Source organism: Zeus faber (assembly GCF_960531495.2).
Source record: "Zeus faber genome assembly, chromosome: 2".
NCBI classification, from domain to species: domain Eukaryota; kingdom Metazoa; phylum Chordata; class Actinopteri; order Zeiformes; family Zeidae; genus Zeus; species Zeus faber.
In genome coordinates, this window is record NC_137189.1 from 33,827,761 (window position 1) to 33,854,750 (window position 26,990).

At 43.3% G+C, this 26,990-nt stretch overlaps 1 protein-coding gene across 2 annotated transcripts in view; it reads left to right on the forward strand.

Moving 5' to 3' along the window:
- The window catches only part of creb3l1 (cAMP responsive element binding protein 3-like 1), a 39,561-nt gene that overhangs the window by 2,439 nt on the left and 10,132 nt on the right, over window positions 1-26,990 (forward strand). Inside the window, exons 3-7 of one of the 2 annotated variants that reach the window (XM_080024278.1) lie at window positions 19,769-19,901; window positions 20,250-20,336; window positions 26,079-26,221; window positions 26,306-26,381; window positions 26,546-26,742. In XM_080024278.1, the coding sequence (XP_079880404.1) occupies window positions 19,769-19,901; window positions 20,250-20,336; window positions 26,079-26,221; window positions 26,306-26,381; window positions 26,546-26,742 (636 nt within the window). The remainder of the gene's footprint in view (window positions 1-19,768; window positions 19,902-20,249; window positions 20,337-26,078; window positions 26,222-26,305; window positions 26,382-26,545; window positions 26,743-26,990) is intronic. The other variant, XM_080024279.1, reaches the window with a different exon arrangement.

Consider the following 26,990-nt stretch of genomic DNA (forward strand, 5'->3'; position numbering starts at 1 on the left):
AATTGTCACCGTTTTCCGTGATCGTTTTTTTCCCGGTTCCTTGTCCGAATGCGTGGCTGGAACGTCGTCTCCAGGTGTACCGACTGATCTCGGACGCCGTGATTAAAGTGGTAATCCGTACGATTATCTCGTTGAAAGAAAATCGCATTTCTCTCCCATATACTTTTTTATTTTTATTTTATTTTTTTGAGCTGGCACTTTTTTTTAAGAAACAGTCACTCAATGTATTTGCTTTATGCACATGTGCTCCTGTATATGGTGTTTTCGACTGCGGGTGGCGGGGTCCGCCTCTGCACTGATCGGGCGTGCAAGAGGTGAATGGCAGCTGCGGAGCACTTGCCGAAGCAGCGCAGCTCCCTGTGGTCATCAAACTGTCGACATGGATGAAAAGTCAAAAAAAGGACCGAGCCCCCGGCTGAGAAAGGATCCTCACCACCCCGGGTGACCAACAAATTCAAAAACGAACCGTACAGAAGACGGCTTTCAAGAAACGCTTTGGACCCTTGTCACGGCGGAGACGAGAGTAAACCCGAACGCCGGGGCGGGGACATGGCCTTGTCAGATGGAGTTCTGAGACTTGTAGTGTCATCCGACCAACGCAGACGCGTGCATGGATTTACACTTCAGCGCTGCCGTTCTGACTCAATCAGCGGCGATATCGCTGCATAATGAACCCATTTGGCGAGTTAGCGGACGTGTTCCCGATTAAATTCAGTCAAACGTCGATTGGCTGTACCTTTCTGTAGAGCTTCATTTTATTTTCATTCTTATTGGCCTCGACGTGCGGGAATGGGAGGGAATCTTTTCGATTTTTAATGATCTATCAAAATTGTTATGTAAAGGTAACCAAGCGTGAGTACTGTGCTCAAGTATATTTTTTCCAAATCCAAGTATAGTTGCAGAGACCATTTATTACATTAAATTTCAAAGCATATATATATATATATATATTGGGCACGCACACACACACACACACACACACACACACACACACACAGACACACAGCAAATCAGGGATTGACGCTATCATACTGCTGATGTAGGATTGCTCATCTATGATTCATTAGGTCCATATCCTATGAACTACCACCTATAAGATTTCTTTACTAAACTGTTAACACATTATACATGAAGGGAAAAAAAAAAAAGTACAGTAGCTACTTAATACCATCAGGGCACTAGATGTGATCAATTCCTCTGGCCTGTGGGGAATTCGCTTTCATTACAAAGTACAGGGAGTTCGTGCAACATCCATTTTGTATATCGTTCTTTCATTTATAGTATGAACGACTGTAAAAAAACAAACAAACAAAAAAAAAAAAACAACCCATTGTGTGCTACAGGATGATTTCTAATATCGGTATACACAGCATTTTAGTAGTTATTCTGAGAACAAAGTGAAAGGAGGCTAAACAATTCCTATCTATATCATGCACCAAAAAGAACATATCAGTGGCATGAATGCTTGTTTTGATTCCTAACATGTGATATTAACCTGCTGGGGGCTATCATCCGTTACCCGGCTGAAATCCTTTTTGAAACCTTGTTTTTCTATTTGATCATGTCTTGTTTGTCAGTACCTCATGTATTCATGCTGGCGGTCTTACTAGATAGGTTTGGGGTTTTTTTTAATAGCTAATTTATAGAAAATCCATTAAGATAAGAATCATTCAAATGATGAACCATTCTTTTAAGATTAGAGATAAGATAACACTTTATTAATCCCTGTGGCGACATTCAGATGTTACAACAGCAAAAAAAAAAAAAAAGTGGTGCAAGTCAAGAAAGGGATAAGAAGTAAGTAATATAAGAAGGAAAATATTTAAAAAAATTTAATAGGATTTCACGAAAGATTTTACATTTTTATATCTGTGTTGGAAGACAACCAGATACAGCACGCACACATATCGGTTGGTTAAATCGATCATTTCTTCATCCTTTAAAGGGTTGCGTTTCCAGCATTTAGAATTCATTATTAACAATGTTCCCAAAATTAGAAAGCTGGATTGAGAATATTTCATGCAATCCCAGTCACCGTAATGAGCTATTATGACTAATTCAGCTCGCATTAGCGTTTTGGATCTGATCTCTTCAGTTATACACGTGTCCTTGTGTGATGGAGACATGTTTCTGGATGAGAGGCAGCAGCCTGAGGGGAGTGGGTTGTGGGTATAGAATGGTAAGTTGTCCATTGAAAATTGGAAATACAGGAGGAAATCTGTAAATGGAAAAACCATAATTAGATGTTCCTGTTATTACAAATAAAAACATAATAGAACTCTACATTTCTGTTATTTATTTTTTTATTTCAAAGCGGTTGGCGGAAGGCAACCGCCTGCTTTTGTGGAATATTCACTTATATCCTCAGGTTAAGATTAAATCATTTAGACAGGAAGGTTTTTGTTTCGATTTTTTTTGTGTAGTTTTTATTGAGCCCACTGTGCATTGTCCTTTTTAGTTCAAAGAAACGGCCAATCATTTACTGTTTCCAGGCTTCAATAGTTTGGGTTCACAATCCAAATGCATCTGTTACAATAGCAGGAACAGCAACAACTCTAGGACTAATGTGCTGCCTATAGCTTCATTGTTGATGTTTTCTTCTTAATTCGATCTTTGTTTATCAATGTTATTGTGATATTAGAATAATTGTCTGGGCGCTATAGTTCCACGGGACTTGGCCCGTCTCCATCCCCTCCTCCGTCTCGGCAGGTGCCAAAGTCTCATCCCTCGTTTCCCCTGCGCCAACAAACCTCCGCTTGGCTCTCTCCTTGACTGAACCCGCGGCAATTAAAAATGAACGTTGTACGTGTTTTTTTGGCCCCGGCGCCACCTGCTGCCCTTCCACTCGAAGAAAAGCAATGAGAGCCAATCTTGTCACGCCGTCATGCAGACGTCAAGGCGTATAAATCACTTGCGCACGTGTCGTGTGTAGGTCGATCTGCCAGCTGTCTGGGCGACCAGCACACCTCCTCTGGTTGTATCCACATTTCAGCTGCTGCCGTGATGCGTTCTCTACCTGACTGCCTAGAACGGCCTTTGCTGTAGTATATGGAGTAAATTAACTTGGCCTTCCCGGTAGACATACAGTAATGGAAAAAATGACGGTGTACAGTATTGAGCGAATTACTCAAATGATATAATATCGTAGAGGAATGATCAATGACAGTGGGGGAAACATTGTGCTATCAGAGGAAATATCCGAAGACGACTTAGCCAATAAGAACAAAGAAAGGTTCGAACTTTGACCGAAAGAATATCGCTAAATGTTAAATCCCCACAGCCGTCTTTGATCCAGTTCCTGTGCCGTTGTCGCTAAAGTACTGTAGTGAACCAAAACCACTGCAGTTTGTCTGAAAGTCATATTTGATGGATTACTTTATAGATTTGTGTGTTCTGTCCGTCAGATTGCGGTAGGTTGAGATCATAACGAGATTCAGATTTTGAGGGCATAGATATGAAACTTGGTCTGAACGGGAGAAACATTTAAGTTTTCGCTTGTTCATCCACAATCTGAGGTGGGGACACCTGTGGGGTGGTTTTGTGTTCTTTAAAATGATAGGTATTATACAACTATTTTTCAACCCAACGGGTTGGTCCCCATCATTTATGACTTTATAACTTAAAGCCGAAAAATAAATGTTAATCTCCTCTTTAATAATCGGAAACTTACATTATAGTCCCATGTGTATTTATTTAACATGTATTAGCTGACTGTGATATTTTCTTTCTTTCTTTCTTTCTTTCTTTCTTTCTTTCTTTCTTTCTTTCTTTCGTTTTCCTATACAGGCCAAAAAGGCTTTAGAGTATGGGAAAGAAAGCTGCAGGAAAAATATGTACTCAAGGTCACATCTTCTCCGACGGTGTGAAATGGAGGACATCAGTAATGGTACAGAATTGAAAGGGTCGCTTTATTTGCAGTTTGTCAGTCGATGGTTTTGAATAAAGAGGAAGGCAGACGTGGGCTTTTACTTGATTAAGGGTCTGATCAGAGATGTGCAAAGGAGCAGCTCTCTGAGACGAACAGTTTATTTTCAGGGGGTCAGAGAATATATGGTCAGTTCGACGTCACAGATGCAGAGAATATACAGTCAGCTTGCCTTCACAGGCGCAGCAAATAATTGGTCGGGCCAAGATAAGGAAAGCCTTGAGGATGGGTCAAGCTTTCTGGCAGGAACCCAAGGGAGGACACAATGAAAAAGATTTGTGAAAGAATGAACCCCGTACGCTGAAATAAGTGTGTGGCTGGAAGCTACATGAAGTTGTGTTCTTCATTACGGGTGTGCATATATGTTTATGTGATTACATGGATTTAGATATATTGTTACAGTAGGGCTCTAGCTTTTAAAGATACGCATTAGGCCATTGTATTCAAATTTCTCACATCATAACCAGCAAAGCTCATTTGTAATATTTATAAAGAATAGTTTGTTTAGAATGAATGGCTGTCACGTGGATTCTGCGAGGGGATCAGCGAAACTCTTTTTTTTCCAAACAATGTGTTTTACATGCGGATCATTGGTCCGTCTGTCTGTCTCCAGTAGGTGGTTGTGGTTTGCAAACCCTTTTTTTTTTTGTTTTTTGTTCTAAATTAAGACGTTTTCTCTGGTATGAAGCCTCTAGGCTGGGCTTTACCACTGGAGGTACCGCTGTGGTAGACTGGGAAGGGTGGCTCACACTGGGAGGATGAACTCACTGTTTTGGTGAAATTGCCGTGTGGGTTAAAGTAGATTTACGTTGGTCATTAGAGCTAAGATCCAAGGTCCATGGCTAACGAGAGGCTCTGAAGGTCTCTGAACGGTACAACCCAACTGGTAATTAAATAGTACTCCATTTACACCACTTGACGAAAATATAAATCGATAAACACTTTATTCATCCCGGAGGGAAATTGCAGTGTCACTGCAACTCACACACTAATAGGCATTAATATAATAAACCTAAGAATTAGGTGAAAAGTTGTCAATATCCAATAACCTAGAAATGAACTAAAGTACGAAAATTCAGAAAATATACAAGAAACAATCACGAATGAACCAGATATTTTATATAATTGTTGTTCCGGATTTTTTGCAATGATTGTTTACATGAAAAGACAAATCCTGTAAAAACAATGTCGTTCGCAGATGCTCGTAGTTCACAAACATATTTTCAGATAGAAAACAACTGAGTGTTTATTATCTGTCAGCCATCACAGTATTGGTCTAGAATACTAAAAGGGATGCAGACTACAGCAAAGCAGCAGTTTTATATCAGTCCTTCAAATAAAGTCTGACTGCTTCCAGACCATTCGCTCACCAAACTGTATATCACTCTTCTCCCTTTTGTTTCTTTTATTTTAGGGTGCCTTTCTCTCTCCATTAGGTTAAAAACATGATAAAATGGATTTCTATCTCTCTAGGACTATCTGCGGTTCCAACTTACTCTGCCTTTTTCCTCATGTTTTTTTAACAGCATATTTGTTTATGCGTTTCCACTCATACTCTTGGACTGTTTTCTTTTCCTTTCTCTCCTTTCTCTCTCTCCTGCTTCCTCCCTTTCTTTCCCCTGTCATCTGCACCATGTGAGCCCGCTACTCCAGTTTTTCAAAGACCACACCTATCTGATTTGCATGCTCACTGCTGATTGGTTGAATAATTTTGCTAATCCCTGCAACAGTGCAGAGAAGTGTGTGTGTGTGTGTGTGTGTGTGTGTGTGTGTGTGTGTGTGTGTGTGTGTGTGTGTGTGTGTGTGTGTGTGTGTGTGTGTGTGTGTGTGTGTGTGTGTGTGTGTGTGTGTGTGTGTGTGTGTGTTGTATAGGGCTCTACTTCTGTATATTCTACTATGACGCTAACCCAGAAGGTGGTCTCAATTTAAAGTCAAAATTGATCTCACCTTAATGACCCTATTTTTTTATGATTAAAAAAAAAACCCCCAAAAAAAACAGGTACATTCTCTAGCTGTCTGCATCACAAACGTACTATAATAATAATCTGTAACTTCAACTTTAACACTGTCCTGCCAGACACAAATACTGAGCAAGTGTTAATGGTGCCAGTGGAATTCTGGGGGGGGGGGTGTCAAGGGGGTCTGGGAAATTGATCTAAAATTATAACTTATACTTTCAAATTTCATGAATTGGTCAAGAACTCATATTTAAATTGATCAGAAACCTATTGGGCGGGGGAGAAAACATATGAATTGTGGTATTATTACAAATTATCTGCAAACAGCTCACTCAGGTTTGCTGATTTTTATTGTAAATTAAGAGGGGCTTTGTAAAGTTTAGTTTACAAATGACAGGTAACGTTTTTATTGGTATTTATGGCGCCTTTGACTGTTTATCAACCACCATGAACAGCAATTCCTCCTCGGCTTAACAAGCTCCAATGCTGTGCGTGCAGCCATTTGCATTTTCTCTTTAGCACTTGTGGACAGCTTTGTCCAGAGACACGGGTTCAGGGAGGGAGACGGAGACTTCCTGGCTGAATCGGCGGGGTTTTTATTATAATTAAGTAAACAAACAAAATGACTCGCTAGCCAAAAGGGAACATTAATCAGAGTTCTTAGTGTTCCGCGATCTGGTCCGCAGGCTCTCAGATCCTGCACCACGCACTCCTCACTGCAAGAAAAACAACACATAAGAAAACTCTCCCAGTCAACCCTGACCTATCAGCGGCAGCGGGCTGATCGGCCGAGTCTGAACAGCTGTGCCGGTGCGGTACGAAGCCCACACTATAACCCGCAGACCCTGGCTCATCTTAACCAACCCTCATCTGCCACATATCCCCGCCGCCCGACTCAGGCCAGGGAGCCGTCTTGCTGCCCAGAGCGAGAGAAGAAGTCAGCCACCACCATCTGAGCCCCCTGCCTATGGATCACCTTGAACATAAAGCGCTGAAGAGCCAGGTACCAACAGGTGATCCGTGTGTTGGTATCCTTCATGCGGTGGGGCCACTGCAGTGGGGCGTGGTCCGAACGGAGGGTGAAAGGGCATCCCAGGAGGAATTACCAGTGACTGGTGCCGACGGCCTACTTAATGGCCAGACACTCCTTCTCGACCATGTTGTACCTCGTTTCCCGTTCGGAGAGCTTCCGGCTGATGTACAGCACCGGTCAGTGCTGGGACAACACTGCCCCCAGCCCCCTGTCCAACGTGTCAGTCTGCAGGCAGAAAGGGAGACAAAAGTTAGGTGTACACAGCACTGGCTTCCCGCAGAAAGCTGATTTTACTTTCTCAAACGCCTGTTAGCACTGATGCACTTTTTCGAGTTAAATCAGACAAAGGGCTGGTCAGCTGTGAAAAGTCTGCTACAAACCTCCTGTAGTAGCCGGCCAGCCCTAAGAACCGCTTTACCTCTTTCTTTGTCTTGGGCCTCGGACTGTTCGCAACTGCCATGGTTATATCTATCTGGGGTCTGACCCCCCTCCACCCAGGTGCTAACCCAGATACCATACCTCCCGTAGCCCCGCCCGCCTCAGGGACTCTGCGCCCATTTGCTGCATGTGCCGCCCCCAGCTGTCGCTATGAATAATTAGGTCATCTAAGTAGGCTGCGGCATAGGCTGCAGTGTATGCTGCGTGTGGACGCAGGACCCGCTCCATGAGTCCCTGAAAGGTGGCTGGGGCCCCAAACAACCCAAACTGAAGTGTGACAAACTGGTGCAAACCTTGGGGAGTGGAGAAAGACGATTTTTCCTTGGACTCTGGAGACAAGGGAATCTGTCAGTAGCCCTTGGTTAAATCCAGTGTCATGAAAAATTGACCGGTGCCTAACCGGTCAAGGAGTTTGTTGACACGGGCCATAGGGTACACGTCGAATTTTGACACCGCATTCACCTTTCGGTAGTCTACACAGAACGGGACCGAGCCATCGGGCTTGCCTAACAGCACGATGGGACTGCACCAGTCATTTGTAGACTCCTCTTTCACCCCCAAGTCCAGCATGGCCTCCAATTCTACCTGCATGACTTTGCGTTTTTGTTGGGGCAGGCGGTACGGTCAGGAGTGCACTTTTACCTCCAGGGTCCTCTCCATATGGTAGTGTATGAGTGATATGCGGCCTGGCAGAGGGGAGAAGACATCAGAGAACCTCTGCTGTAATGCGGCCTGTCTATGCTCTGGCCCGCCGAGAGGTGGTTACTGGACAGGGCCTGCATGGGACAGGTCCTTTGAGGAACCTCCAGCCCCAACTCCTCCCCCTCGATCACCGTGGTGGCCAGAGATATGAACACCCTCTCCCTCCACTCCTTTAGGAGGTTAATGTGGTAAATCTGAGTCGCCCCACCCCTGTCTGACGCTCGACCTCATAATCAACATCCCCAACCCGCCGTGGGACTACGAAGGGCCCTTGCCACGTCACAAGTAATTTAGAGCTGGACATAGAATGCAACACTAACACCTTGCCTCCCGGTGCAAATTGTCTGAGTCGGGCTACTCTGTCATATAAGGGGCACTGAAGTTCCTGGGCCTGGACCGGCTGTTACTCGCAGAGCCCAGCTTGACCAGGCCCCCTTATCTGCTACAGCGCTCTTCTTCGTTTACTACTTCCCTCTTTCACACGGTACTTTCTCTCTCTTGCCACATGTGGTTTCTGAGAATGCTGCAACAGAGAATGTATAAACGCTGTGTGTGGGCGGTGCTTGAAGTTATAACCAGGGCTTTATGGTGCCCAGGAAACTGCCTAAAGTACATTACATTACATTTGCATTTAGTCATTTAGCAGACCCTTTTATCCAAAGTGACTAACAAGGGAGAATAACATTAAAGCTACATTGCAACAGAAACATTAGTGTAACAATAAATAAATACTGCTAAGTAGTGCTAATAAATGTAAATTAGGAGAGGAGGTGCTTTCCGAAGAGCTGGGTCTTCAGATGCTTCTTAAAGACAGAGAAAGAGGCCCCTGCTCTGGTGGTTTTTGGCAGCTTGTTCCACCAACATGGAACTACAAATGAGAATAGCCTGGATTGCTGTGGTTGTGCAGCCGGCAGAGCCGGGTGACGCTCATTTGACGAACGCAGCATCCGGGGGGTAACATGTTCTCTTACAATAGCATTTAAGTAAGTGGGAGCATTCCCAACAATCACTCTTTAGGCAAGCATCAGAGACTTGAACTTGATACGAGCGGCTACAGGTAACCAGTGGAGCTCAATAAGCAGCAGAGTAACGTGTGCCCTCTGGCTGGTTGAGCACCAGTTGCACCGCCGCATTCTGTATCATCTGCAGTGGCTTCACCGCACAAGCTGGCAAGCCTGTTAAGAGAGCGTTGCATTAATCGAGGCGGGAAATCACCAAGGTTTGTACCAGCAGTTGAGTGGCATATTGGCTGTGGTACGGCCTGACTTTTGGGATGTTGAATAGTGCGAAGCGGCACGACCGAGAGACGGCAGAAACATTGTCCGAGAATGTCAGTTGGTCATCGATAATGACACCTCGATTCCTTGCAGCCTTGGTAGGAGCAAGAGATAAAGAGTCAATTTTGATATCAATGTTGTGATAAATACCTTGTTTGGCCAGGAAGACAAACAGTTCAGTTTTTGCCAGGTTTAGTTGAAGATGATAATCCTTCACCCACGTGGATATGTCGGGGAGGCAATCGGAGATCTGCGTCGAGACAGTGGGGTCATCAGGCAGGAAAGACTGAGAGAGTTGAGTATCATCCGCATAGCAGTGATATGAAAAACCATGCGAGCGGATGATCGGGCCCAGCGTGGTGGTGTATATGGCAAAGAGGAGTTGTCCCAGCACAGAGCCTTGGGGCACCCCTGTGGTGAGGTGGTGAGGCACAGACAACTGGCCTTGCCATGTCACACTGAAGGAACGCCTAGTGAGGTAAGATTCGAACCTGGAAATTGCACTGCCAGAGATGCCCATACTTGAGAGTATGGACAGGAGAATGCTGTGATTGACAGTGTCAAAAGCAGCTGATAAGCTGTAACTTGTCTAGAGACTGCCCTCTCAATGGTTTTGGAAAGGAATGGGAGGGGTGAGATCGGCCGATAGTTTTCCACTCGAGTGGGATCGAGTGAAGGTTTTTTGAGCAGTGGTGCTACCCTAGCCACTTTGAAAGCAGAGGGGAATGTGCCAGAAGTGAGGGAAGAATTAATCAAATGTGTGATTGCCGGGGTGACAGTCGGTGATTTGGCTTGAAGGAGGTTAGATGGGATCGGATCTAGCGGACAGGTAGTAGGACGGCTACATGTTAGTAGTTTAGATACCTCACTCTCAGCGAGAGGGGTAAAACCAGGGAACAATGAGCCTTGAGCCGGAGTAGACAGGTTGTGAGTTAGTTGTTTGGAGAATTGGCTGCTGATAGCTGCCACTTTGTCAGTAAAAAAGGAGGCAAAGCTATCAGCAGTGAGGTTGGTACCTGGAGGGGGTGGTGGAGGGTAGAGCAGAGACTTAAAGGTGGAGAATAACTTACGTGTGTCCGTGGAACCGTTGATCCTGTCGTTGAAGAAAGCCTTCTTAGCAGCAGTGATGCTGGAAGAGAAGGAGGACAGCAGTGTCTTGTAGCTTGAAAGATCTTCAGTCACTTCGGATTTGTGCCATTTCCTCTCGGCTGCTCTGAGGTCAGTGCGCAATGTCCGGAGGGTGTCACTCAGCCACGGGTGCGACTGGGTTGATCGAGCAGTTCGGGTGGATAGTGGACACAGGCTCTCCAGACATGAGCTCAAGGTGGAGCAGAGAGAATCAGTGGCATCATTAACCTGCAGAGAGGAGAAAGTGCCGTGAGGCAGAAGAGGAGAGCACAGAGGAGAAGTGGGTGTGAGACAGGTTGCGGAGATTGCGACGGATGGAAACCATGGTTGGGGAGGTAGAGGGCTGTTCTGGAAGCTGAACATTGAAGCGGATGAAGAAGTGGTCTGAGATGGAGAGGGGTGACCATTAGGTTGTCTGTGGCGCAGCTCCGAGCAAGAATGAGATCAAGCTCTTTGCCAGCCTCGTGAGTCGGTGGAGTCTGGACCTGTCTTAGGTCGAATGAGCGAACCAAAGACAGGAAGTCAACCGAGTTCGCACTGTCCAAGTGGATGTTCATGTCACCGAGGACGAGCATGGGACACTCTTGCACTTGCATCGGCGTTTGTTATAACGAGGCTTTCTGTGTGACCTTGAAATTACAGAAATGTGGTAGTTGCACATTGTGTATGACAAAAACAAAATAGGTTTGCCTTGTTCGGTGTCCTTGTAAGTCTTTACACAATACCATATTCACACGGGGCTGACGCTTTAGTTACAGACCCGTGAATGTAGCATGACCGCTGATTGAAGACGGCTGTAAGTCCACCACCATCTTAACTGTCTTGAGGGCATCGAGCTCCAGATGGTTCTGGCTGCCAGATCGTCAACCTTCTATCTGTAAGTACATTACATTTAGCAGACGCTTTTGTCCAAAGTGACTTACAATATTCAAACACCAATGGACGCAGTCATCAGGAGTAATTAGAGGGTAAGTGTCTTGCTCAAGGACACTACAGCATGCTAGCAGGAGCCTGGGATTGAACCAGTGACCTTTAGATTACTAGACGACCAGCTCTACCTCCTGAGCTTCCAGCCCAAGTAGACTCGTCACCCTCCGGGATGAGTTCAATGAAGGTGGTGTAATCTGCAAACTTCAGAAGCTTGAAAGATGGTGTCTGGCTGCAGCAGTTGATGAACGGTGAGGAGAGCAGCGTGGAGAGAACGCAGAGAACCTTGAGGGGCAGGGTTGGAGACATGCTTCATCGGCTTCACGTGCCGACCACCATCGTCATATCGTCTTGAAGAACTGAGAAGAAGAAGAGCGAGGATGATGGTATTGAATGCGCAGCTGAAGGCTACAATCAGGATCCTGGGGGGTGTTCCAGAAGAGGCCAGGTGGTGGAGGAAGAAGTTGAGGGCATAGTCTATAGAGGCTACGCACGTGATTGCAATTACACCCACTGACTGGCAGAAAGACGATTGGCAGCACTAGCGTTCTGCTTGAATAGCCCGAAAACACACACAAAAAACATCTGAAATAGGAGAGAGCCGTTGTGCGATTGACTGTACAAATAGATTCAAGGAGAAATTGAGAGAAGTCTTTTTACCGTCTGCCGAAAAATAAAGAAAATACATGCAAATGGATCGCTGCAATTCGCAGAAACAACTGGAATACAGGCACCGAAAAGTGGATTTGTGGTTGCCATTTAGTTTCAGGTATCATACCTTTTAAGGTAAATAAGATGTAAATAAATATACTATATTCTATATATAAATACTAGTAAAACCTTTTGTTTGTTTCATGAACAATGAGCGATGATTCCGTACACTCCAACTACATGCCAAATGTATTTAGTTTCACTGATCAAACTCAGGCTGTCAACAACCTGGAAAGATCTACAATCTCAAGAAGTTTCTGAGAAAAGACTTGTCAACACAAGTAGAGCACTCGCTGCCACAACAATTCTGAACCTGCGGCAAAGTCCTGCATCAGAAGTGGAGGTACAGACTGTTGAAGTCCAACACACTTAGGTCCAGACAGGAAGCACACAATGACGCCTCATTACAGGAACGGATTTAATCTTAAAACACTGACTGTCAACCACTGAGGGATTAAGTTCACAAATTACAAAGTGAGTTGAAACATCCTACTCTTGACACTTCACAATTTGATGACACCTAAATGAAAAATTTCACAGGACCACCCAATTTACAGACTTAAATTGGGTAAAATGAGTGGTCAGGCTTTCTCAATCTGAGGATTTCTTTTTTTTTTTTTTTGGCTACCTCTTCGGGATTCATCAGTCAACAATATCAAGAATCTTTTCGCCGTTGGATACATGTCATGGCAAACAGGCTACAATGCCCTAATGTCGTGGCCAGAAAGAAGACGCAGCTTACCAATGTGTTTTTTGAACATTTCTTTTATGAGCTGTGTAAGCATAATTGACTGCTTTTAGGTTTTCATAGAGGGTCCTTCAGATTTCAAAGCTGAAGCTCAAACATGGAGCAACTACAAACAACACACCACCATAACATTTTTTTTTTTTATTTCAATAAGCCCAAAAGGAGGCATCTCCTTTGTGTCAAAGGCCTAGGGTGGACGTGTCACCGACAGCCATCTTACCGAACACAGTGGGCTCCCTGACACAGCTCCTGCCAGGGGATTTGGTACTGGCTGACCGGGGTTCCAGGGCAGGCTTATTTTGTGCAGAATTAGTAACACCTCCATTCACGCGAGGGAAGAAACAGCTTAGCTGCAAAGACGTTGAATCTGCCCGAGAAATGTCTTGTGTGAGAATGTATGTTGAACGGTTGATTAGAATGTTGAGGCACAAATGTAAAATTCTGGGCTCAGCTCTGCTTGTAAGCCGCATTAGAGTGGAAGTTGTCAAAGTGGAGGACAGCCATGGTCACTCTCAAAGGGAATTTTCTACCTTTTTTAGATATCATTTTCATCAATAATAGAAAATGGAAAAAAATATTAAATATAAAATAAATATTAAAACTGTCATTTATTTAGTTATTTCACATTAATGAATGTATTATTTTAACAGTAATGTATTCAGTATTTTCACAGGAATGTTTTCATGTTTTCATGTTTTTGGGTGACTGCATATTTCCTTATTCAAAAATAAATGGGGGGGTTTGCATATTGAATGACACATCCCTGTTATGCTCTGATAAGATTGTGACTGAAATGTTTGTAAAGCAAGCTTGACAAATACATATTTGAAAAATGTTGTTGCCTTCATAACATGTATTTCAAAATTTGAATCTGGCGTTTTTCTCCCAATATATAATTCTGAAGGTGTCCACACACACAAGTCACAGAATGGTTTATATTTTATAACATGGTTCTGGCACTGTACTTGAGAGCAGCGTTTCCGTTATCCGGTAATTGCCGGTTTTTGACCACGAAAATTTGTTGAAGTCCGACGTATTTAAATCTCTCCGGTCATAATGTCCGGTGAAAGAAATTCCCTCTCAGCACAATTTGAATTAGTGCTGGGTGGATCATTTTGACCTCTGACCAATCAAGTTTGTCGATATAGAACTAAGCCCCACCCCCTCCCCCTTGGACAGGTTGCGCTTGTAGACACACACACACACACACACACGCACACACAAAGCAGGGACGGAGCCGCAGCGTCTAGAACTCTGGGGAAAAGCAGAAAGATGATGTGTCGTAGGGACACATACATCCATAGTTTGGCGGGTTTTTTTTACATTTTTTTTATATATTTAAGTTCCAACCCAAAGCAGACGGTAAATATTCATTGTGTAAAATATGCCACACACTTAATTATTTATTTAGACCTACTTACCATATTTATTTTGTTTTTGATTTGATCAAAATGTATTTTAGTGAAATGTTAATTAAAGCGGCTACACGGAAATTAGTGTTTTCATTTTTTTTATTCTCAAAATGGCTTTAACTGACGGGGCTTATTTTATTTTAAATATTCCACAAAAAAATGTATACATCTACATGCCTTGATGATGTCATTGTCTGTAAAGCCTGTTTATCAATTGTTTTCAGCTCACACACAGATAATATTTGACCGGAATCTCTCCCATTTGTCCGGGTAATTAAAATCTTCCAGGACACTTCGACCGGCAGCATTTTCTTTCGAACGGAAACTCTGCTTGAAAGTCATAGTTGTGTTGTCTGTTAAGTTTCAGTCTCACATCTGAGCGTGAGGATGCAACCAAGCAAAAGTATTTTTCTTTTGACAGTTCTAACAGTATCTTGTCTTTTGCCAAGTAGGGACATTTGATCTCCAAACGCCCAGATTCACAAGACACCTTCCCATGCGCCAAGATGAGCGTACTACAGAGAAATCCAGCGGGGGTTTCATCAAAATAATGTGTTTTGATGGCATGTTCTCGATGTATGCCTTCTTTGCTTTGGTCGCCTGCTGAATTCCCCACCTGGAAATATTGAATAAAACATAGCTAAGTTTGGCGCATAAATACACGTACATGTCCTTTTTGATTTGTGAACAACAACTTAATAAAAAAAACTTAAACTGAAACTCAATAAGTTGCCTTTAATCTTAAAATGATTAAATAATACCTTGTGGCTGCGGTTGTAAACATTGCTAAACACTGACCATCTTGGAGCAACAAAACCTCAAAGACTTATCACATTTGTCAAGAAGCTCATTGTAGCTCAAACCAACATTCCCAGCTTCATAAAGTTGTCCTCATGGTGTAGGATGCCTCCACTTCTTTCAGAGCCATAGGGACAAAGCCAAAGTCAAGTGTTTTGGGGCGACAGAGAGCGCGGCAGCTCCTGGGGTTGCACGCTTGAGCTTCTCCAGAAAGTCTGCAATTTAATTTTCTGTGGGTTTAGGTGCAGCATCACAGGGCCCTGGCATCCTGAGTGTTGCTTCACTGACCACATTCTCATCCACTTGAATCAAAACCGTTCTCCTCTGCGCTCTGGGATGGGTCATATCTATAGGAGACAGTTCACAGTGGCAGATTTTCTTTGTGTTGACTGAAGCCACTGACATGGCAATAAAGTGCACGGTGTGGCATTGGGCATCGTCACTCCGCACATAACTGCAAACATCAACGCTGCAGCATGCAAACATGTCTCTCCAAGTTCTGCCGTACATGTACAATCAGGGGTGTGAAGAAAAAATCTATTCAGTTATGTATTGCCACTCTGCTCACAAACGACTCAGGAATAGATTCTTCCTGGAGCGCTGCACCCTCTCAGTTCAATGCTAGAGTTTTTTTTTTTGGAACAAAATGCGACAGTCCCTTTACCCAGTTGTGTTTTAAAATTTTTGTTTCATACACATATACAAAAAAAAAGCGTCATCAAGATTTGCGATTAAATCGTAAATCTGCCCAGGCCTAGTTGCAGCGACAAGACTAAATATTGTGGCAACACCACAAATATACAGGCGCATCTCAGTCGCCGCCACCCGGAGCTAAGTGCAGACGATGCTAAGACGCAGCCGAAAACGACCCGTCAGCCAACAATCGAAGCAGCTTTGCAAAAATGGGTTGCCTCCTGGAAAAGAGCAACCTTTATTATTTTTATCTTTTCCAAATGACTCTAAATAATGCTCAACTTTATAGCAACACACAGCCCAAATTTTGCTTCACAAAGCAAAATTAAAACACATAAATTACACCATTAATACAATAAAATATTAAAAGTCAATACAATAAACCAAAATAAACAACTCAAAAGTTTTTGACTTGAAATCAAAGTAACGTCAAATGGTTTGTTATAGAGCAAATGCAAAGGCAGTGTCAAATGGCAAAAACACAACTCTTCATCGATTAACATTTCAAAGAAATAGGTCTAGTGAGTAGTCTAAAGAAAATGGCAATAAAAATTGTAATAACGTATCACAATACTTGCAGAATCGCGGTACGTATCGATTCGGCAGGTCTTCGACATTTTACACCCCTTTGTACAATGGGCTGTTCAAACTGTCCCTGTCTTCTCTGTAGCTGTCCAAGTTTTGAATGGGGCCTCATTCATTCTCTGGCTGTTTTTTACCGTTGTGAAAGGGCATCTTTTCTGTGTGAAAATGTCGGTCCGTTCACAGTACACCATATTGTCCAGCTGCCGTGCTAAAAAATCCTTGTGAAGGCGATCATCTAATTTCTCTTACTTGTGTATGAAGCATGCTCAAAAAGCCTCCAAGTCACATGCTTTATGAGAGCAACGATTCCTACGATTATTACTGATATTCCCAGTACACAAACGGCCAACATGGACTCCATTTCCTTCAGGAAAGCATTAAGGCTTTTGTCAAATACAGAACCCAACTCCAATGTGTGTCAACCTTTGCAATACTGATCTTTAATTTTGGTTTCAGGATTTGGGTTTTTCTTTCAACTGTAGCAAATATATATAGTATAAAAGCTACTTCCCTTCGCTTCATAGCAAGGGTGATATTTTGCTCTCTCACCATCTTTGTTTGCTGCTGATGTTGGAATATATTTTTATATCCCCAAATACAGCATCAGCTGAAATCTTCACCTTGCTTTCAATGAAGCCCACATTGTCCATTAAAGTAGTCCTGCTGTGGCTGCTGTCTTGAATGTCGCACAACAGCGCGCTCCATTTGATCTTTCGAGTTGTAGGGATAACTTTCTTAATTAGAGTAAGAATGTTGGCAGGCAAGGTAGCGAGGCATATTCAATTCATACATTGACAGCGGCGCGGTGGTTAGCAGTGTTGCCTCACAGCAAGAAGGTCCTGGGTTTGACTCCCCACCATCCCACGTCCTTTCTGTGTGGAGTTTGCATGTTCTCCACGTGTTTGTGTGGGTTTCCTCCCACCATCAAGACGCGTATGTTAGGGTTTCCTCCCACCATCAAGACGCGTATGTTAGGGTTTCCTCCCACCATCAAGACGTGTATGTTAGGGTTTCCTCCCTCACCAAGACATGTATGTTAGGGTTTCCTCCCACCATCAAGACGTGTATGTTAGGGTTTCCTCCCACCATCAAGACGTGTATGTTAGGGTTTCCTCCCTCACCAAGACATGTATGTTAGGGTTTCCTCCCACCATCAAGACGTGTATGTTAGGGTTTCCTCCCACCATCAAGATGTGTATGTTAGGGTTTCCTCCCACCATCAAGACGTGTATGTTAGGGTTTCCTCCCACCATCAAGAGGTGTATGTTAGGGTTTCCTCCCACCATCAAGACGTGTATGTTAGGGTTTCCTCCCACCATCAAGACATGTATGTTAGGGTTTCCTCCCACCATCAAGAGGTGTATGTTAGGGTTTCCTCCCACCATCAAGACGTGTATGTTAGGGTTTCCTCCCACCATCAAGAGGTGTATGTTAGGGTTTCCTCCCACCATCAAGACGTGTATGTTAGGGTTTCCTCCCACCATCAAGACGTGTATGTTAGGGTTTCCTCCCACCATCAAGACATGTATGTTAGGGTTTCCTCGCTCACCAAGACATGTATGTTGGGGGTAATACTCCTGTTGGTGCCTCTGACCAAGGCACCGGCAGTTGGTGATGGGTCAAGTGCAGAGGATTTATTTTGTTGTAGCCTACTTGTACAACGACGAATAAAGATGTTCTATGTAGTGAACTTCCTCCATGGCATTACAGCATCCTGTCTAAATGTTTTTAAAGCCCCTGGTTTAATAAGTACCCATTCCAAATAGGCAGAGGCGATCTTGTGTTAATTTCCAAAATTCTCCTCTACTCTAAACCCTGTGCCTTTGTTTAAACTTGATCTTCGGCCATATGCCGATACCTTCTGATGGGCTGTATGGGTTGCCCTCTGGTGTACTGGTCCAGGAAGTTCAGACAATCTCTTATGATGTCAAGCCTTCTTCCATGGTTTGCAGGGGATCACAATGAAAACATGTGGATGTCTCTCCTGGGCAGTGATAAGAGGCATTGTCGCTGCACCAGTGACACAGTTATTTCATTGTGTTTTTCCATCGCGGTAAATGCGGAACTTTGGTCACCATCTTTGGCCATAGGACCAGGTGCATGGGTATCTCTGTGGTAGAGACAATGAAGGTGTTCTAACATTTGGTATTGTGCTCTACACTCTGAGACCTCTTGTTTATGTTATTGCATACATCAGCATCAGTCATTTTTATTTCTTTAGGCCATGTACTTATTAAACGGAAATTCCAACTTCCACTTGCTAGGTGACTTCCATCTTGCACAAGTGAATCTGCATCAACATTTCGGATGTAATGGCTATCTCCTTTTTTCTTAAAATAGTGTGTAAACTCTGTGCTATGAGCTCTGTAAGAAGCGGCACTCAAATATAATAAACAAATTAAACCAGATTTCTCAACAAATCACAAAAGTATACCCTTTTCCTATTGCTTCCAATAGTTACCCCCATGCATGCATTTGATACCCTACAGCCACCTGTGAAGCGACACAATTAAATTGAACCTGTAAACTTGAGGTGATATTGCATTTTATTTTTCCCTGCATTGCTCTGCTCCATTCGGAACTGCAAGTTGTTTTCGACATCTGGGATAACCCTCATTTTGTGCTCCGTCTCAGTCAGTCGCTTTCTTTTCTCAGAACTATACTGTCTTCCAATTTGATGGAAGGGATGGGTAGGTATATGTTTTCTTCTGAGTGTACTGTTGTTTTTCATGAATGTTCATCCATACCGACCGTTTACTGACCACAACTTGCTACGCTGCCTTCATCTCCTGCACGCCCAGTCAGTGCATTCTTGCAACAATGGAAACTACAATTACAATACACATTCTATATGCAGTTTGCACATTGAGGGCTATTTCTTAAGTCCCAGTCTAAATACATATGCGGTGTATGACATATGTGGGATTTTTAAACAGATTACCACTTTAACAAATGTTTGCGTAGAGTAGACTCTAAATAGACTCTTTGAATACTTTGGCGATGTAATTACAAACACGGTAATTATTCATCACTTGGCGCAGCTCACAAGCTGCAGTGAAGCTTTGTTGTGATTTTGAGAGGAAAAGGGAAATCAAATCATTCATCTGTTTTGTATTTTCGGTTAAGGAATCAGGATACTTGGACCACAAAGACAATTCTGAAAACAAAATACGGAAACGGCTCCACGTCGATATTTTCTATACATCAGAGAATGTGTGTCCTTTAATGAAATGTACATTATGCACCGGTGGGGGGAGCAAAAGAAAAAAAAAAATACAAGGTTTTTGCATATGAGGCATGTGATGAATCTAATTTCCACTGTACATCTGGTAAAAGTCACCGAATTAGCCACTAGTCCTGCCATTGTTTGCTCGTGTCTATCTCCTTCCAGGAACTTCATCTCTCTTTATCTCTCTGTCTACTTTGTCCTCAGCCTTTCTCAGCCGACCAGATGGATGACTTTAGCAGTGAACTATTCAGCACTTTCTTTGAGGACCATATATTAGGGCGCCCCCTATTGGTGGACAGACCTTCACTTTTAAACATAGAGCTGGAGGCCAGCCCAGGTAATTCACTTTTTTCTTTTCCTACAACGTCTTACTATATTGTCGCTAACTGCACTAAAGGGGTTTTTTCATTATTTACCCATCAGTATTTTTTTTTGATTCGTCTATACAACCCGACACAAGGAAATGTGAGCAGTTGTGGTCAGATTAACAATTTATTTCCAAAGTTCGCAAATGTTCTAAATGCTTGTCACCAGGCCTGACTTCACCGCAAAATGTGACTATTCTCGTCCACAGCGGCTGCAAAGACCGCCAAAAATTCCAAATCTACTAATTGAGTACCTTTTTTAGTTTTTATTTTGTAATTTGAATGAGTGGAACGGTTATATAGTGATATCTTGCTTCCAGATATCCAAGCAGAACACAGCTATTCTTTAGGTGAAGACTCTGCCCCCCAGAGCCCTGCCCTGTCAATCAAAATGGACCATGACTCTGGTAGGCATATCTTTTTGTGAATTTAGGGAGAATGTGAATTTCATTTCCCGCCATGGTTTGAGCCTCACTCCACCCATTGCACTTTTGAACAGTGCCAAGAAGTGGGCAAGGAGGGGGCGTATCTCAATTCCCAAACTGAGCGTGGTTTCACGGTACTTTTTTTTTCAAATTTGTGACATACTAGCCACTAAATGTACTAATCTATGTCAACATCCTCCCGACACACCTTATGCTGATTTTAACCAGTAGATAGTTATTACTGGTTACTACTACTTGCTATATTATGTGACTCCAATTTGATCATCTGTAAAATAAATGTTCATATCGGTTCTATTAACAGGATTGATGTGTTTCATTAGAGAAAAGTCTTTTTTACCATTTTACCCCTCAAAAAGCATGTTCTAGTGTGCAGCACCTCTTTAAAGGTCCACTGTGGTGCTGTTTGGAAGACCTACAATAGGACTGGAAAGAATCTGTCCAATCCGTCTCACAAGTTCCTCTCTCAGGAAAAATCACCGTGCGCAAAGAGCCAATTGGATTTTGCTTTACAGAGTGCAGCCAATGGTCTTTAACGCGGCATTTGCATGAAGTTGCTGTTAGAAACCTCAGTGCGAAAATCAGGCTGTAAATGGGTGGGGAGCTCCTGTCACTGTTGTTCAGAGAGCCAATCAAGTTGGGGCATGTGGATACAAATTTAACGCACCTACTGAAAAGGGTGAAATCAGTGACAGTGAATTTTCCTTTTTTTTTTAGGGGGGGGGGGGAGACAAAAAAACACTGGCATGTATAGTGGACTTAGCAGACACGCATGCACATTGCGCCTCAAGCAGCGTTAATAACTCCCGAATCAATTTGCGAACAAGAAAAGCCGTGAGCCACAAAGTCACACATGTGCTCCGAGCCGTCCAGTACATGCCCAACACGCTCCTTAAGTGTGGATCGAATGTGACTGATTTACACGTTTGCATTCCACCAAAATGAATAACTGTGACAGAATTAAACGATTCCATTCACAACTCCTCCACAAATGCCAGAGCCGCTCTTCTGACTCTTGTTCATCGTTCAGGAAGCCCTCCCTCTTCCAGGATGTTCTCCCTCGCTCACCGTGCGTTAGACCGACCGAAAGTTGAAAAATTGAACAAATCTTTTTACTGCCTGACGCGTCAAGAACCGAGTTAAAAAAAAAAAAAAAAAAAAAAAAAAAGTCGGACTTTTCAGCACTATGGGATAAGAATAGACCACTCAGCCCCAGTCATACACTTCCATATAGCAGTTTTCCCGTTGCCTAAACTACCAAAACACTCACCGTTGGAAAGTCTACATAAATGACGCTTTCCTGCTCATCTAGGTGTAGACATTATACTTCACCGGTTTGCAGAAGCGTTTGATCGTGACTTTTCCCATCTGATCATTGTTTCCCGATCTCCCTTTATCCCTGAGCACCAGGGAGCGTTTTCCTCCAGCTAAGCCCTGCTCACCCAAACACTGCCTGTCTGCTCGCCTGACCCACTGCCTGGGAAGTCTAGGCTGCTTGCCAGCAACAGCACACACACACGCACACGCACACGCACGCACACACACACACACACGCACACACACACACACACACACACACACACACACACAAGCACGTGGTTTTGAAGCAGCTGTTGCTCTCGGTCTGCATGTCGAGAAGGAGGGGGGGGGATTATTCCTATCAGTCTCTCTCTCTCTCTCTCTCGCTCTCACCACAACTTTGTTTTTGTTAATCGCCCCCAAGCATTTTTTTTTCCAATTTCACTCCCCCCCCCCCCCCCCCCCCATATTGGATGTATTGAGTTAAAGGTTAGTTTCATGATTTTTGAACCCAGGCTTTATTAAAATGTATCGTTTTTAACTGTTCACACCTTGTTTGATCACTTTACTACTGAGATACTTGCCACTCTGCTGCAGTTTGTCGTTGTGCTTCAATGCAGTCCAATGGGGCAAACGTTTAAGCGTCATAAAACATGTTAAATCAACTTTTTTGAAAACAGGAATATCACATTAGAGTCACACGTGTCAATGTAATTTTTTGTACATGTTTTGAGGGACAGTAATATCTCGTTTTATTTAGAATAGTTTTTTTGTAATTGCTGCGGTACATGTTGCCAATCCGAAGCTCCGCCACTTCCTGTTTCTAGGCTCTCATGTTAGCTGATTTACAGATATGAAAAGGAGTCAATAAAACCCTGAAAAAAATGGTAAAATGTACGGTTAATGACCATTTATTTTGATATAACAGATGAAGATATTTTCCCGTTTTCGATGTCGATTCTTCTTTTTTTTTTTTTTTTTTCTTATCCTGAAACATTTGCCCCATTTGACTGCATTAAAACACGAAATGACAAATAAAAAAGTAACTTGTATAGGTTTACTAAAAAGGAAAATTGAGCGTTGTCCCAAATCCAAATTCCTCCACTGGATTTCCCTTCCTTGACATTTATTATTATTATTATTATTATTATTATTATTATTATTATTTAATCGTGATATTATCAAATTTGACTGAAAATGTAATGGCTCAAATATATTATCGGAGAGCAATTTATACAGTATAGTGTTCATAGATTATACTGTCAGTAAATAACATAGGCTATTCATATATTTGTTCCTGGCAAAAAGGTGTAGACAACAAATAAACCACTTGGATGCATTTAAACAAACTCTGACAAACTTCACATTTCACATAAAGATTAACAACATCCCCTAGTCTCAACCCCCACCCGGGCAAGGAAACACTCCTAGAAAAACCCCTTGAGGGGGGAAAAAAAAGGAAGAAACCTTTAGAAGACAGCTCTCGAGGACAGCCAGGAGTATGGCTGCCGAGTGGGCAACATTGTATACATTGCCCACTTGGCAACCTTATCTTGGATCCTAAGTTTTAGGATATATACTCCATGATATGCCGTGTTTGAGAGACAGCATGGGACTTTATTGTGGTGGTGCACGGCACCGACGATAAACGCCTCCAGTAAAGAGGTGGGTCAGAATCTGGATCAGTCCAGGGGCGCCAGGAGACTCCCAACATCAGGACCAGTTCAGTCCAATGTCGTTTAGACTCCCAACATCAAGACCAGTCCAGTCCAAAATATTCCATCTCCCACGGTGCAAAGTTTCATGGATCAAGAGGAACACACACCGTTAGCGGAGACTGGGAACTGTGTGTGATGTCGTTACTCGGGATTGAACTTTTGAACATTACATTGTGCACTTTTAGCAATTTCCAACCTAGAGACATCCATCCCTGGAGGGCGGCTTCTATCACTTGGCAACATTATCCAGCACCGCCCCCTGCTGGTGAATCCAACAGCTCGCTTTGTAAAGACTCAGCGGGCAGACCACTCCTACTCCTGAATCTTAAAGGCCTCCGAGTCGTAGAAAGTGATAGAACCGAACTTTAACTCAGTGTAATTGGCATATTGTTATCACACTTATGTCACACAAAAATATTCAATATCGTAGCCTTTTCTTCATTTTGTAGTATTTCTTTTTAAACCACGAGGACATCCTATCCTCTGAAACCCAATAAAGATGACTATTCTGTTTCACTGGCCAAGGACCAACAGCTTCTGGCATTTATGACACAATTATAGTAGAAGGTTTCCAGTCGACTTCTGTCTTAATGGGGCTTGGGTTGTGGCCAGGCTCGCAGCAGGTCGGGCTTAATGAGGAGGAATAAGAGCCATTAAAAAGACCGGTGGAGCTCATGGAGGTAGTAAAGGTCCACCTTAAAACGAAAAACTCAATGTTCCACGCATTTTCTGTGCATAGTAGATTGCAAACATTACACTGCTCATTTTCTGTGCATATTCTGTTCAAGTCTGAGATATCGCACTGAGTTCATTATATTGCTGTAATCAATAAAGATAATATTTACTATAATATTTATACATTTTATACAATATTTATAGATTCCCCCATAATATTGAACAATTTAAAAAAAAATCTAAAACTTAAGATAATTCCAGTTTTCTCACTTAGTTTCAGAGGGAACATATTTTTGTGCATATTTAACATATATTTTACAGGGCAAGTGACATTGCATTAAAACGATTTCTGAAGCTCTTCTGTTTCCAACTGTTGATACGATAGAGATGTGTGTTGTGTTTTCAGGGTATATTTTCCCTTTTAGTGTGTGTGTGTGTGTGTGTGTGTGTGTGTGTGTGTGTGTGTGTGTGTGTGTGTGTGTGTGTGTGTGTGTGTGTGTGTGTGTGTGTGTGTGTGTGTGTGTTGGGGGGGGGGGAATTTAACGAGGCAGGCTTAACTAGCACTTATCCCCCCTCACCACTCCTTAAATTTTCCCTCTATTCCTAAACATCAAAGCATGATACCATGCCTGCTGGTAGGAAATAGTAGGTCATAAAAGTGCGGTTCGCTGTAGACACACACACACTCAAGTACATGCAGAAGTAGACATCTTTGTTTTGTTATATTGTTACCGCTTTCCCCCCTGTCTGTGTGGAAGAGATCAAAGTGTTTCGAAAAATGGAAAAGCGCTGACACACCCAGACGTTGCACAATACACTCCTTGCATTTTGCTATATATATATATATATATATATACACACACACATACATTCCAACTTAAAGTCAGTGTATGATACATGTTATGTATCATATGTAAGATATTAGTGAAACACTTTGAAGGGGTATCTGTACCTGCACACAGTGGGTTCTCTATGCCTTGGAGTCACAGTAAAGCTTTTCAGCACAGGGCCTACAATGGTGGTTGGTGATCACCAGCTTAAATCCATGAAATATTCATTAAAGGTGGCAAAACTGAAAAGCATCGGCAGGAGTTAACTGGCCCCGTCTAGTGCTACTGTATTTTTGGAGTAGCCGCGATAGACGCTTAATATGAAACTATTTGCGAGGTGAGGAAAAAGAAGTCCAGTCAATGTTTAATGTTTGCGCACAAACAACATTCCATATCAGATATTTATATGGAGAAATGTCAACTTTGATTTGAGTGGTCGCTACGTCGAGCCGGGCGCTCAGTTATTTTTATTTATTTTTTATTTATATACCCTTATCAGTCCCACAACAGGGAAATTCGCAATTTCTCTGCATTTTCCCATCCTAGTATCTGACGTATCTAGGAGCGGTGGGCTGCCATGTAGAGGCGCCCGGGTTATTGCTGCCAGTGAATGATAATGGCATTGGTGAGAATCTGCTTTGTTTATCACTGCTTGCCACGTCGTTGCTCAAGTGTGACATTCACTTACGAACCGTATCCCAGTTTTTTTCATGTTGTAGAAAACTTGAGTGGGAAAAGCAGGAGATTAAATCTTCCGGGAAGTCTGCTTCTTGTCCATTTCGCCCAGATTCAGGAGAGAATATCGATACCAATTTCACCCCTGTGCGTCTTGCGTCTTCGTGATGAGTAGAACACATAAACTAAATCGTAATTGTTTTTAAATGCAAATATATTCAGCATAACCATTAATCCATCCGCTGAATGCAGTGATTATCAACTGTGAAACCCAGCCTGTTGGTGTGGTGGGGTCGCCAATTCGGTCAGCTGAGTTTTGTTGACGGTAATGTTCCGGAGCGAGGCATCGCTGTCGGCGTGTGGCCCGCCCCCGACTGCATTCTTAAGCGCCGCTTCGTAGCTGACAGTCATGAATGGAGGAAGGGTCAAGCCAACGCACGGTAACCTGCTTGAATCCCCGGATCAGCGAGGCGCTACCTCATCCCTCCCCCCTCTATTTCTCCCAAAAGAGTTTGAGTGGAGTTTCAGTCAAGACCTGTCGGCCATTTTGGTGAAGGAGGAAGAGCCGGACATGGACCAGAGGTCGGAGCCGCCAGCCGCTGATGACCTGCCCCTCATGCTCAACCCCCACAGAGGATCCCAGTTGGCCATGGTGAGTAATAATGTATGACTACCAAACAGTTTTTCATTTCGTGTTTGTATCATTATATTTATATTAATTGTTTTTTTTTTGCAGGATCACGACGATGACGACATGAAGCTACCAGCGGTTAAAGATGAACCCAGGGAAATGAGAGACTACATGTCCGACGGTGAATACACAGGCCTCAGAAACACACTCACGCATAACGTGGTTTTATTCCTTTGTACATCATCTGTTTATCTACGTTTAAACGTAGCATATACTGTATGTCGCACATGTCTGTCTGTCTGTCTATTTCAAGAGGTTGTAACACCACTGGTTCCTTCCCTTCAGATGACGGTCTCCAGCTTCCCCCCACCCCGCCCAGCAGTAGCCACGGCGGGGACAGCGACGGCTCTTTGCCTCCCTCCTCGCCTCACCTGCTCCACTCCCCCGCCTCCCCCCAGCCCCAGCAGAGGGTGGCGGCTCGTTCGTCTTCCTCCTCCTCCTCCTCTGCCATCTCCTCTTCACCGCTCCTCACCGCCCCGCACGTAAGTAACACGATTTTTCGTTCTAATGTTGCATGCGGTCACCCTAAGTAAGACAGTATTCTATTCATTGTATTAGTTGAAATCTTTCAAAATGGTACCACGAACCGGAGGTCAGGAATTCTTATCCCGCTTTGTGGAGTCATCGTACAACAACGATTGGTCAGTTGGGTTTAAATGAGACTGGTTACTTTGAAGTACTTTTTCCCGCAGTTTTAAAGGTGACCTACTATGCTGCTTTTTACACAAGT